The sequence below is a fragment of the Camelus ferus genome, chromosome 8, assembly GCF_009834535.1.
Source record: "Camelus ferus isolate YT-003-E chromosome 8, BCGSAC_Cfer_1.0, whole genome shotgun sequence".
NCBI classification, from domain to species: domain Eukaryota; kingdom Metazoa; phylum Chordata; class Mammalia; order Artiodactyla; family Camelidae; genus Camelus; species Camelus ferus.
In genome coordinates, this window is record NC_045703.1 from 49,246,693 (window position 1) to 49,260,810 (window position 14,118).

General features: G+C 39.8%; 1 protein-coding gene across 9 annotated transcripts in view; it reads right to left on the reverse strand.

Moving 5' to 3' along the window:
• AHI1 (Abelson helper integration site 1) overlaps positions 1-14,118 on the reverse strand; it is a 176,117-nt gene that overhangs the window by 27,014 nt on the left and 134,985 nt on the right. For 8 of the 9 annotated variants that reach the window (XR_004322013.1, XR_004322012.1, XM_032484985.1 and 5 more), the window contains 2 exons: positions 13,956-14,118; positions 10,547-10,647 (listed from right to left, as the gene is read on the reverse strand). Coding sequence is in view for 6 of the 9 variants with exons in the window: in XM_032484985.1 (XP_032340876.1) it covers positions 10,547-10,647; positions 13,956-14,118 (264 nt within the window). In the remaining 3 variants the exon portion in view is untranslated. Of the gene's footprint in view, positions 1-10,546; positions 10,648-13,955 lie in introns of those variants that run through there. The other variant, XM_032484992.1, reaches the window with a different exon arrangement.

The following is a 14,118-nucleotide window of genomic DNA, read 5'->3' on the forward strand; positions in this document are numbered from 1 at the left end:
ATACTATATATTATACATATTTTTCTATTAAATAGAGCAGGCGTTCTCAGCTCTGGGGTGGGTGTGGGGTAACTGAGACCTCCTTCGCCCCAGGGGAAATCTGGCAATTCTAGAAGACATTTTGATTGTCACAACTGGGGGGGATGGTTAGTGCTTCAGGCATCCAGTGGATAGAGGCCAGGGATGCTGCTAAACTTCCTACAATGCACATGTTTTCCCCAAACAAAGAACCATCTAGCCCCAAATGCCAGCAGTGCCAGGGTTGAGAAACCCTGGAGTGCTTGACAAAACAAGAGGACAGCAGAGTTAGGGTATCAGAGAACTTCTGAAAAAAGGTCCTGCTGATTGTCAAGTCAGAAGACAGGGTGATTGATAATAATCAATTCTGCTACTATCTAAAGGGCCATTTATGGCTAGGAATGATTGGTGGGAAGTTCTCTCAATAACATCTTTCACATTTCAGATTTGTAATAGATTGTAAGAGGGATCTTACTGATATTTAGGTTAACTTTTGAAAATAACATCATGAAGAACAAACATTGTATTGTTCTGGCGAACAACCCTTAGAGTCACTGTCAGAGAGAGTACTGCGCCAAGGGGAACACTGGTTTGATCCAGTACATCATTTATTTTATACTTTTATATATCTCATCATCATTCAAAGATTAAAATCCAAGTTTGCCTTCTCAGAGTCATGAAGGAGTTCTACAAACATGTATTAATGGTTTACTGAAACAATTATGAAATCTTTATTGAGAATTTATATTAATCTTTAAATCAAGTTTTCTCAGAAGATTTGTACAGGAAAATGAGATGTGATGGGGGATGGGGTCAGAGACTCAACTACGTGAATAATTATCAGTGGGTTGCTAAACTGGAAAACAACTGTGTCCTTATGTTATTTTATATACATTTTAAGTAATGGTAGTTTGGAAGACTTCAAGAAAATGAAACATTTCCCAAACCTCATTTTGGGATGGAGAGTACAGAGGGATTATTTCACAGCCCCTTTATTTCAGAATCACTGGCAAAATGATCTGGGTCCTGTTCCCAGGAGAGAGAAAGTGAAAAGGCAAGTAGTCTGTGGGGTCTCACTCTATGGAGGGTAAGAGGGTCCTAGAAACACAGAGGGGAACTGCCCAAAGTAGCAAGAGACACAGCTGTGGGGGGACGAGATAAGGCATAGACTCGGCACACATGCCATGGACAATGGCTGAGGCCGTGGTGTGAAAGGAGAATGCGTATAAAACTGGTTACCATACTTTTTAGAAAGTCAAGTCCTTCTGGGTTCCTTTCGGGGCAGGAGGGATTCTGGAGGCTCTGAGACTTCCTGTACGTAGAACTCTGGGGGGCTTTACTGTCAGGGGTGGAATGTGTGGGTGTGTGGTGACTGACCCTGGCTCTGCTGTCACGTCATCGGGTCCCACTCACTTTCTCGGTGGGACATGGTACCTCTCTAGACCAAAAGATATTTTCCAAATGAAAATTACACTTTTTTCCTCAAAATATGTATAAATTATTGAAATAAGTTATGGGGAAAAAGAAAATACATAGCAGTGTTGTCGGCACTGAGGTTCTTCACGGCACACAAATAAGCACTTAAGTTTCAATCTACTTATAAGTTAAAATTTTGACTTAGTTTTCTTCAGATAAAGAAAGAAAATGCTAATATTCCTGAAATTTCATAGCAAATCCAAGCATATATTAATTTTTATCTATATAATATAAATTAGAGATTAAATCAACTGTATTTGATAAACAGAATGGACTAAAGTAAAAAGGATATAAGTTGATATTACTCTTTAGCATTAGGAAGGAGGCAATAATAATTAAGATTGTAATGATTTAGTGTACACTAAATTTAGGTAGCTGGAAAATCTGCTACCACTGTCTATTACAAATTTGTTGTTGGACTTTAACACAGTAATAAAATCATGTCATTCCTACGATTAATAATAATTCAGATGCACTCTTGGTACAAGAAGAAGTAAATGGGAAAAGCTTTTTCTATATGAAGTGGCTTCTGAAAATAGTGCACAATTAATCCAGGCTTTAATAAACTGTCTACTTTTGGGATGAAGAGGGTAAATGAAAATCAGGTATTTTGTAGACTAAGGCAGATACATGCACATTCAGGGCAACTTGTTCATTGCCTACTGTTTTTCTGATAGGCTGACAGAATTACCAATGTAAAATTTGGTTGCATGTGTTTGGCTGGAAGAGGAACTACCATGGTGTTATCTGATGCTTTTGCGTTCTCTGTTCTTATTTTGGACTAGACAAGAAAACAGCTGTTCCTGAATATAACTGGAGTACGCAGTTTGGTTTGGAAGCCAGCTTTTTTGAATTAACCCAGCCTGCTCTCACTGACTGTATATGTTAAGTAAAATGCTGAAAATAATTAAAATACTTTTCTTACATGAAGAGAAGAACTATAATGGATATTTCAATAACTATCTTGGAATAGAAAAACCAATAACTATTATTCATTTAATGAGATTTTAGAGAAAGACAAATAAAACATCACAGTAATTTCTCCACATTCACAGAAATAATCTAACATTCCTATGCATAATTATTACTATACACTTCATATTTATACAAAAACATAATTGGTTGTGTTAATGTCAAAAGGTCTATTGATGGTAGATGGTACTCTTCTGCCATGGTTTCATTTTTTTAGAAATTGAAAAGAAAAAAAGAAAATCAAGCATTTTCAGAAATTGAAAAAAAAAAAAAACCTGGGTATTTCAGGAACCAAACAAAAGATAACTGGCATTTCAGTATCTCGAAACTATTAAAATAACAAAACTGTCTGTGCTAATAAGAATAGATATTCAATATATACAACAATAAACTCAAAATGAATTAGAGACTTAAATGTAAGCACTGAAACCATAAAACTTCTAGACGAAAACACAGGCAGTAAACACTCTGACATGAGTCTCAGTCATATTTTTTTGGATCTGTCTCCTCAGACAAGGGCAACAAAACCAAAAATCAACAAATGGTACTATATCTTGATAAAAAATCTTAGCACAGAGAAGGAAACCATCAACAAAATGAAAAGGCAACCAACCTACTGAGTGGGAGGAGATATTTGCAAGTGATATATCCAATAAGGGGTTAATACCCAAAATATATAAAGAACTCATGCAACCTAATATCAAACAAACAATCCAACTGAAAAATGGGCAGAGGATCTTAACAGACATGTTTCCAAAGAAGACATACATATGACCAACAGGGTACGTGAAAAGATGCTCAACATCAGTAATCATCAGGGAAATGCAAATTAAAACCACAATGAGGTATCACCTCACACCTGTCAGAATGGCTATCATCAAACAGACAACAAATGACAAGTATTGGAGAGAAGTATGAAGAAAAGCAAACCTTTGTGCACTGTTGGTGGCAACGTAAATTGGTGCAGCCACTATGGAAAACAGTAAGGAGGTTCCTCAAAAAATTAAAACTAGAACTAACCTATAATACAGCAGTTCCACTTCTGGGTTATTCACCCAAAGAAAACAAAAATAGTAATTTGAAAAGACATGCACTGCTATGTTTGTTGCAGCATTATTCAGAATAGCCAAGATATGAAGCAACCTAGGTGTCCATTGATAGACAAACGGATAAAGATATGGTACATGTACAATGGAATATTACTCAGCCATAAAAATCAGTTCCTGCCATTTGTGATAACACAGATGGATCTAGAGGGTATTGTGTTAAGTGAAGTAAGCCAGGCAGAGAAAAACAAATATCCTATGATTTCACTTACATGTGGAATCTAAAAATCAAAACAAATGAACAAACAAAAGAGAACCAGACTCACAAATACAGAGAATAAACTGGTAGTCGCCAGAGGAAAAGGAGCTGGGGGGCTGGGAGAAATTTGAAGGGGATTATGTGGTACAAACTTCCAATCATAAAATAAATAAGTCAGGGATGTAATATACAGCATAAGAAGTATAGTCAATAACATCGTAATAATTTTGTATGGTGACAGATGGTTACTAGACTTACTGTGGTGATCATTTCATAATGTATTTAAATGTCAAATCAGTATGTTGCACACCTGAAACTAACATAATATGGTGTGCCAACTATACTTCAAAAAATTAAAATAAAAAAGATGTACAAGATACAGTGGTGAAAAGAAAAATATTAAATATGATCCTATTTTCATCAAAGCAAAGAATGAACATGAACAAAGACATGAATGTTTACATATGCAGAATACATTTTTAACAGGATATGCAAGAAAATGTTAAGAGTGAATATGAATATTAGCAGGACAGAGTTTTGTTTTTCATTTACACTATCTTTAGAAATGAGTGCTGAGTTCATTTACTTTTATAGTATAAATCCTTAAGATAATTTTTAAAAATTTTAAAGGAATTTTAATAACAACTTACAATGAATAAATTCCTCTCCAAATAAATAAATGAAAAAGGTTAATGCTTAGGCTAGCAAAAGCAAAAAGCCTTAAAAAAAAGATTCAAGATATAAACCCAAATAAACAGAGGTTGTCAGCACTACTTTTTTCCCCAAAACTTCTGAGTTTCTTTTCTCCCTGATAGCACCAATATTCTTCCTTCTATAAGATGCATATTTACAGCACACTGTGATAAAAATGCTCTGGAATGAGCTTGAGGAAAACTATTCTCCTATATGCCTGTGCTAGAGGTTAATTCATCTGGGGACTCAGGCCAATTGCAGACAGTATCTAACAAGATTGGTCTTCTCCTCCTCCGGTGGAAGAGCCAAATGCTGCCCTCACCCACTCACATTTCAGTGAACCAGATGAAAAGTGGGAAGGTACCTGGCACACTTAGCAACAGAACAGGTGTGTTCCACTTGGAAGAACTTATAAGATTCAGCAGCTGCCAAGGTATTAAAAGGTATAATTTTACTTCTTATTCTATAGTTTGAATAGAAATTATTTAAAAAAGAAAACTACTGAGGAGGTTTCTTTCTTTTTTTTTTTTTCCCTTACAAAGTATGGAGAACACAGTTCTAAAGACTTCCACGTGAAGACAGGTACAATGAAACAAACATGTAACAGGGATGCGAGAAAGCAGCATGACGGACAAGGTGGCTAGATGCGCAGGTAACGGCTGTCTGCCGCTGCTGCAGAGTAGGCAGTGGGGGAAAAGGGCACTGGCCTGAGAGCATGGAGCCCGAGCTCCTACTAGGAGTGTTGTTCTGAATGAACCTCTTGTAACCTTTCTGGATCTATCTTCATTTCCTCACCTACAAAGTGAAGGAGCTGACTAGATGCACCAGGGGTGACCTCTAAGGTCCCTTCCATGTCACCAATTCTATAATCCGACAAACTTAGGACCCTCCCCCAATTCTAGTCACTTATCAGAGACCACTTTTCATGTTCTCCTTTTTTTTTTAAACATATCTCATAGGTGATAATAAAAATAAAACTTGCACATGAAATTAAACATCTGGTAGATTTTGTGGTAAGTTTATAAGGCAGGATCTTGATAAAATCAAACCATACATACTCTGATAAAGAGACTAAACTGAAGAAATGAACTACACCAGGTGCCAAGGAAGCCCAGTTAACATATTTCTCAAGGGCTGGCTGTTGGCGTCATGGCTCAGAGTGCACATAACGCACTTTGGTTTCCTGGGACAACACGAATGTTCCTCAGGGACTTCTCACATGAAGTGTAGATCATTCTTTATAGCTTCTCCCCCAGGAAAGTAAACCATTGTCTAACTATGCCCATGGTACATTCCTAACAGGAAAGATACATAGGATTCTATTCCAACACATGGATTCAGATAAAGCCGATCAAATCATGTTTTTTAACAAAAGAAATCCATGTACCTTAAACTTTAAAGCTCAATTCAAGCTCCATCTTCTCCCTGACTTCTCTATTCCCTTGCCTAAATGCATTCTTATCCTCTGCAACTCCCTTGCTTTACCTAATTTATGTTTTTAAATGTTTTACTTTCATATCTACAAGTTCTTTGAGATCTATTAGAATTAGAGTTTGGGCAGCAGTGGGATAGCCTGAAGCAGACCTCGAGGGTAAAGTTGGGTATGTGAAGAATTGTTGGTTGGGATAGGAATACAAAGACCTATTTTAAGCATGGAGATCAGTCTGTGAAAAGCAAAGACACAGAAAATTACAAAATCAATTACAGTCTAAACTAAGACTCTGATGCAGCGAGTTCTTCTAGGTAGAGGAGCAGCACAGGCAGCGAGAACTGGGGAGTCGTGGAAGGGAGTGGGAAGTCTTTATCCATAGGAACACGTGTGCAGCAGGAAGAGGCATAAATCAGATACTGACAGGGTTCTTTGCATCTCCTCTGGCTGAAGCAGGATTAGCTCAAGGCTATTCGACAGGAACAAACAAAGGTGGGGGTCAGGTAACTCCAGGTTCAGAGGTCATCATGATGCAGTCGGGAATACCAGTAAGCCAGTACAAGTAAGGGCTGTGTCTTTCATAGCATCTTACACAGCTCCTGACATAGACTATAAATCTTGTTAACTTTCACGGTGGCTCTATGCCAATGTTGCAAAAGCTCCCAGTGAATTATATACCTTTAGGTTGTAAATTTATATTAACATCCTTCTAAGTTCTTAGATCTGGTGAATTCCAAACAATGTTTACTATTACATATGTGGCATTTGCCCCATAGTCAAATTCCCTGCCAGGCCTTTCAGCTATATCCCTTGTATTCCCCATACTGTTAGAGGCAACCATCTCCATAAATCCTTGCTATATTTGAGTTTTACCAAGAATTGGTTTTATTTCAGTTCTTTGCAGCCTAAGCTGTTCATTCACACACAACCCAGCTACAAACCACGGGGGCTGGAGTTCACACTGGCCTCCTCTTAGCTCTCTGTTGCTGATTTCAGGCTACTATACTTTCAAAGCACTCCTCCTTGGGTGCCTCCACATGTGGCTACAACACCCTCTATTCATCTTTGGAGCTGTTATCATTGGACCTTGCGGTCACTCTGACACAATGGTTCTTGATGTTAGCTGTACATTAAAATCACCAGGAAAGCTTCTGAAATCTACCCATGCCAAGGTTCCATTCCAGACCTATTAAATCAATTCGTGGGTGTGGGGACAGGCATTTATTTTTTTAAGTTCTCAGGTGATTTCAATGTGAAGCCAAGGTTGAGACATCTGCTCCAACATAAGAATTAAGGACTTCAGCTCCTGGATCATTCGTGTCCTCTTCATGCCAACTCCTGCAAACATCCCGGAATCTGAATGTCCAACAGGACAATCCGCCCAGTACTCTGGGTCCCTAACTCCTTGGCCAGCTCAATTCTAGTAACGTGTTCTTTGATTTCACTTCAGCTCTTATACAACTCTGTGAATTTATCATAACCTTGAGCTGCCTGACATCTGATACAGCAACTAAACAAAAGAGTTTTTGTACTTACAGGCCACAGTTCCAGCTTGTTAACCCCTTTACTTGCTTGGCCCTATGCTGCCACTGGGGCATGGGTGGCCTGCTGCAACCTCGCAGAGAACCTTGCTTTCTAAGTCTACCGGTCCTCCCCTGATTCCCGTCCTTTCCAATTGGGCTGATCCTCCTTGGTGTGTCACTCTAGGGCCTCTCTGACCAATGCTATCAAGTTTCTTAGCCTCTTGTCCTCTGTCACACCCACAACAACTCCAGCGGTGCATCAAACCAGATCTGTCCTCACCACTGCTACGCCCTAGAGGCTGAGCCCCACTGACGAAAAAATCCAACTGCACAGAATGACGCCACCTGGATTTTTATGGTGTCCAAACAGCAGTTCCCAGAACTGCTCAGGAATCTCTTCACCTGTCCCCAGTGAGCTCCTGCTATCCTCACAGGTATTCTCACCTCCACTACTCTTCTTCCTACTTCACTCCTCCGACCCTCACATTTGAAGTGGGCCTTCCTTTCTGTTTTGGAGAACATGGAAACAGCCTTATTTTCTAGGCTTCCATGCTTTAAGCTTACCTGCATCTTTATCTGTTCGGAGGGGTAATGCACTAAGCTCAGCACAGCCAGATGATCCAGTCCTTTGTTGAATGGAGCTATCCTGTGCCTTCTAGAATGTTTAGCAACATCTGTGACCTCTACCCACTAGATGCCATTAGTACCCCTTGCCTTGCAGATGTCTTCAAAAATATCTCCAGGCATTGTCAGATGTCTCCTGGGAGGCAGAATCATCACCCTCAGTGGAGAACCCTGGCTCTAAGCCAAGACTAGTCTATCAACCTGTCTTTCCCAGAAAAACCTCCTGCTTCCTCCAAGGTCCGTGTCTGCTTTCTTAATCTATCTTCAGCCTGAACCTGTCCACTGGTTTTGATTCCTTAGTGTATAATTCTGTACGTCATTCCAGTGTTTAAAAAGTCATTCCTAGAGCTAGGTCTCCAGCCACTGCTTGACTTGTTTTTTCCTTTGAGTGAGGCTCTGGGAATGGCTTCCACGAGTTCACTTGCTGAGGCCCATTCTGCTCTTCAATCCTTGTCATATTAGTACCATCCCTGACTCCAGTGCAGAGGGGCCAGGGTCCTCCTGCCAGCCAAATGCTTAGACAACCAAACTGATTGGCTGTTTCTGACACTCTTGACTGTACCCTCCTTGAACTTTTCTTTTTCCCTAGCTTCCAGGCCATTTGCTTTTTGTTTGCTTTGTTTTGTTTTCTGGTTCTTTCCTTCTCCTTTGATTATTCTTTCTTAATTTTCTTCTCTTTATCTGACTGTCCCTTAAATACTAGTTCATGGTCAACCGGATTCTGTCCTTGGCCACCTCCTCTCAGAACCCTTTTCTCCTGTGCTGCCTCCTTCATTACAAGTTTCAACTCTCCTGCTATAATACATGGATACACTAACTCCTCTCCATTTTACTGTGAAGCTCTTCCCTCAAATTCCAATCCTGCATTCCTAGCTCCCTGGGGAGTATTTCTACCTGGGAGCACTGCAGACACTACTGACAAATCAAGGTATCTAAAACAACTCATCACATCCCGCTCCCACCATTCCTTGTCTCTATTTCCCCAAATCTTCCTTATTCTTTTATTATTTCTGTGATACCACTATCCATTCAGTTGTATAATAAGCCAGGACCTTTGGCACAATTCTACATTCCAACTTCACTAATCACATCCCATCAATCATAAAATCCTGTCAATTATACCTTATGACTGCCCCCCCAACCCTACTACTTCAGGATTTTATACTTTTAAAATCTAGATTCCTAACCAATTTCCCTGTCCCAGGCCTCAGCTGTCTCTAACCCAAGTGCTATGCTGCCACCGGAACGGTACTTTTATCCTGGAAAGCTGTACCTGTCACCCCCTGAATTACCTTCTCCAGGGGCTCCTCTCTGTCTGAAGGATACCATCTAAGCACCTTCGCAGAGTACACCAGGCCTGCTCCCCCATTTCTCCTGTTCTTCTCTCCAACAGACCCTGTGTTCCCCAAACACAACCATTCCATACCATGCCTTACTCAAATTATTCCCTCTGCTAGAATTTTTTTCCTAAGATCATCTACCTAGCACATACTTTTCCACCCTGTAAGCCTCGGCTGAAGCCTGACCTCCTCTGGGAACTCTTCCTGGACCCCCCAGGGCAGATGTAGAGGGTTTCTTCCTGTCGGAGCCCAAAGCATCCTGCACAGATTTTCCTTTCAGTTCCTACCAGAGTCTGCTGGAATTGCCTGCTGGCAGGTGTCTCACCCACCAGTCTGTAGGCTCCTCAAGTGTCTTGCCCATTCGATCTTGTCTCAGTGAGACTCATACCAAGGAAGCACTCAACAAACACAGGCTGAATGGCTGAACGATACATGACAGGCTCAGCTATCAAAAACTCCATCATGGCATGGTGTTTGTTTAAAAAAATGTATATATATGCCAGCCAGTTCATGGACTCATACAGAAGCGAAGTTACTCGGTCTAAGGCAAGCGCTGATGTCACATAATACATTATAAGTCCTATATATGATGGCACAGTGCCTATTAAACTTTTCTGCCAAAACACTACCAACATCAGAACATTGATATCCCTGAGGGAGCTGATGGCACAGCTGAAAAAACATGACATTTCTCTGGCTGATAATATATCCATATTTATTTTAACCTGAAAATTTTTAAAATAACTAGCAAGTGAGACGAATGCTCCAGGAAGATAAAGCATCTTTATTCTGTGGGCTCCAGCGATTTTTAGTAGAAACATGTACCCCTCAGGTGGGGCTGATGATGGGGTCAGTCTCACAGCTACAGAAACATATGTAGAGGAGAAACAGTGTCACACTTAAAGTCACCAAGTTCCACTTTGGGTTCTCATCCCAACACTTGGGCTGAGGCTGGGGATCTACTTTAATCTCTCTGAGCCTCCTCAGTTTCCTTATCTGGAAAATGGCTATAATAATATTTGCCTTATATATTATAAATGTTGGTGCCAGTATTAAAAGAAACAATGTAAACAATGAAGGATATAAGCATGAAAAATAAAGTAATATTTTATCCAGAAAGAGTGAAAATCAAAGTATATGTAATATATATTCTTGAAAACCCTTACCTTTTGAGGAGCCGGAAAAGTTTTTTCCATTTTGGCTTTTTCCTTAGGAGTTAAAGGAGGGGACCGCTCCTTTACCTCTGGAGGCAGTTCTTGATAGAGTGCTGGAATTGAACAGAGAATTCCAGTCATCAAACTGAGGAGCACTGTCCCACGTGGAAACACAACACTGGAGGGGGGCAGGTATGAAACCAGAGACACTGATATGCACTTCCTTGGTGTATAATAAGCTACCCAGCACTTATCGTTAAGGCGATTTGTAGTCTTACACATTCGTTATCAAAAGAACATAAGTTATTATTGGAAAGTTTTCATCAGCAGGATTTCAGAAATGTACAAGGTGTCATTTTCACTTACTGTGTATGTGGTTCATGCAGATGCTTATTTCATTTTATCTTAATACAAATTTAGCAAGAACTTGCTATATGCAAGATTATCTGCCAGGTACTGCTGGAGGAGATAAGATGATCAAAGACAGTCTCTGCTCTTAAGGAGCTTACAATCCGGTCAGAGACAGATATGTTCACAGTTAACTGTAATATGAAATAGAAAGGGATATTATGCTAAAGAGAGATAAAAGAAAGACAAATCCTGATGTGGGGATGGCAAATGCTTAATGGAAGAAGTGGTAGGTATGTCAGACTGAAAAATAGGTAGGATTTTGCCAGGTGGAGGTGGATAATTTGCAAAGACGGTATGAAATAAACAAGCAGGGGGCTGGCACTAAACATGACACAGAATCTATTCACAGTGTTGAAGCTAAGATTCTTATAATCTAAATAATCTATTTAATCCACACACTGTATTGAATCTAAAAACTTGTGTGGGAATTTTAAAGGGCCAAAAAGGAAACCTGCTTTGGTTAAATGACTTGGGCAACACTGAACTGAGAGAAAATGCTAAAATAAACCTGATAAAAATTCTAAAATTATGAGATATATTAATGGGTTTTGTGTATGGGTTGATTTTATTATTGGGTTTATCTCTTATTGGAAAGGACGCTAAATGTCATTAATGGAAGTTGATCAAGTTTTTTTTTCCAGTGGTGTAAGATACAAAGGGAATGTGCTTTGTGATAACAGGGTACCAACTTCTTCTATTGTGTCGTTCTCTGAGAGGACATGGCTTTCAATTGAAGGGTTGATAATAGAGATTATGTATGTATGTATGTATGTATGCATACAAATACACACACGCTCCCTTTAATCATTTGCTTTGCATATCTGGCTTCAGATAAAGGACAATTTTTTTCCTACTATTTTTAGAGTGGAATATGCTGCTGACAGTCATTTTTTTCTCTAATGTTAAAAATGCAGAGATGAGTTTTATTAAATTCAGGTAAAAAGTAGTATAAAACAAAAGGAAAAGAACCCCTGATGAAATGAGAATTCAATCATTATATTCTTAGGTTTTCTGAAAATTTTTTGTTTGTTCTGGCCTCCACAAGGCTTTCCAACATGCAGTGACTGTCAAAAGAAAACATCAATTATTCTGGGATACAGTAAGGAATTATGGCAATTGAGAGATGGCCGATTTCTGCACGCAGCCACCACGTAGCATCGCTGCAGCATGCTTCAGAAGTCGCGCTTTGGTTACTGTGGAAAAAACCCAAATTTTGTTGACTCTTTAATCCCCTGTGGATCAAATATCAATAGCCTCTTTAGATTTATAAACCTAAGAGGTTATTTCTGCAGACTAACTAGATTCTAAAGTTAGAGCACTTAATACCATTCTGCCTGGAAATACAATCTTTTTATACTGTCAAGTGAAAAAATATTTTAAATGTTTCCACTTGTATTTGGAAGGAACATGGATTATAATATCGAGTTAGAATTACTGATACACTCCAGAGTGATTAAGACCGTGCAGGCAGCTCTTGATTTAAAAACAGCAGCTACCCCTGCTGATCCAGCTGCTGATCCTCTGGGACAGCTGGCGCTGGGAAGGGGAGGGAAGCAACTTGGAGATCAGAGATCATCTGATCTGGAAGTTAGAAGTGCTGAGTTTATGAGAGGTGACTGGAAATTAACCTGTCCAAACATTTCTTCCTTCCACACTATCTTAAGTTTTCTCCATTATGCATCCTCCTTTAAACATAAATGTATACCTCAGAGAGCATTTAAGTGCTATTAGTAATTTACTACTCAGAAAAAAGAATTAAAACAGTGGCACAGAGGAAATTATAAATTTTGTTATGAGAGAGAGAAGTGGGTAATTTTCCAGACACTGAGCTCTTTGAAGGGGAGAAGTTTGCTGAAAGCGGCAGATAAGCTGGAGAAGGAGCCTCAGTGAGACTCAGAGCTCTTGGGGAGGAAGCACTGGGAAGTGCTGGGTGCAGACAGGGCCCTGGAAGGGAGCCCAAGAGAAAACATTTTATCTTAGCCTAGCCCAGCAGCCAGGACTCATGAAAGAAATTTTTCTTCCTCCTTTCCTTCAGTTCTTTTCCCTTCAAAATTCAAAACTTAGATTAGAAATCAATAGTACTTCTATTCAACTACAGTTTGGGTTAAATGGGGTTTCAGAGACTAGCCTGAAAGCCAACTATGATGTATAATAATTACTTTGCAGAAACAAAAGACTTAAACATTCAAAACACAGAGTGTTCTCAAGGCTGCCTCGACTACACTTTAAATCAGAACTGTACGACTTCAGCGTTTCTGGAAGAAGGCTTAGAGATGACGGAGCTCAATTTCCTTGTTTTATAGGGGAAACTGAGGCACATCGGTATTAGTCGTCAAACCAGGCCTAGCAGTCGGCTCTCCTGACCCCTGGGGGTTGTGCTTTTCCTGCAAGGCTCTGGTATACTCCACCCCTTTCTTCATAGTCGTTAAACTACTTTATTTTCAAGCTTTCTGTGTTGGTTCTATTATCTCTCCAGGCCTGGTAGCAAATCTCCAGCTTTCAGAAACTCGGATTTTGAATTTCTTCTCCAGCTCCTTTCCTTTTCCTTTCACAAGTGAGGGCTTAATTTAGTTGAGAATGCAACAGTCTAATGTAGTTTTCTTTTAGTACCAGCTATGCCTGGGGACACAAAGTAGAAAGAATGAGAGTTGGGGAGCTTAGAGTTTCTTAAGGCGCCTGAGGAGTCACTGCGGCAAAAGGAGAGGTGACAGAAGAGTGCATGAAGCAGGTGGCTGGGAAGAGGAGCTAAAGAAAGGTGGTAGCGACGGGCATGTCCCCTGGGATGGGAAGTCCATGAAGCAAATATTCCAATCTCAGAATGTAATTACTTTCGTGTGTACCAATGCTCCAGTGCCCCTTTTACTTTTTTGCATCATGAGAATGAAAAGCAATACCCACTGGCAAACATGCAAAAGTTACAAAGACAGTAAGTTAAAGTGTAGAAAATGATAAAATCTTGGACTATCAGTTACACCATATTAGTGAACCAGGAAGGGAGCATAAAACTTACTTTCACTAGCCACATGATTAGCTGGAAAATAACCTTCCTGTCCCTTTCCTACGCTGCCATACCACCAGTCTTCATTATCTTTGAAAAACACTCGGATAATGTCTCCGCGATGGATGGTTAGTTCATCTGATCGATTCGCTGTGTAGTCATAAAGAGCCACTAC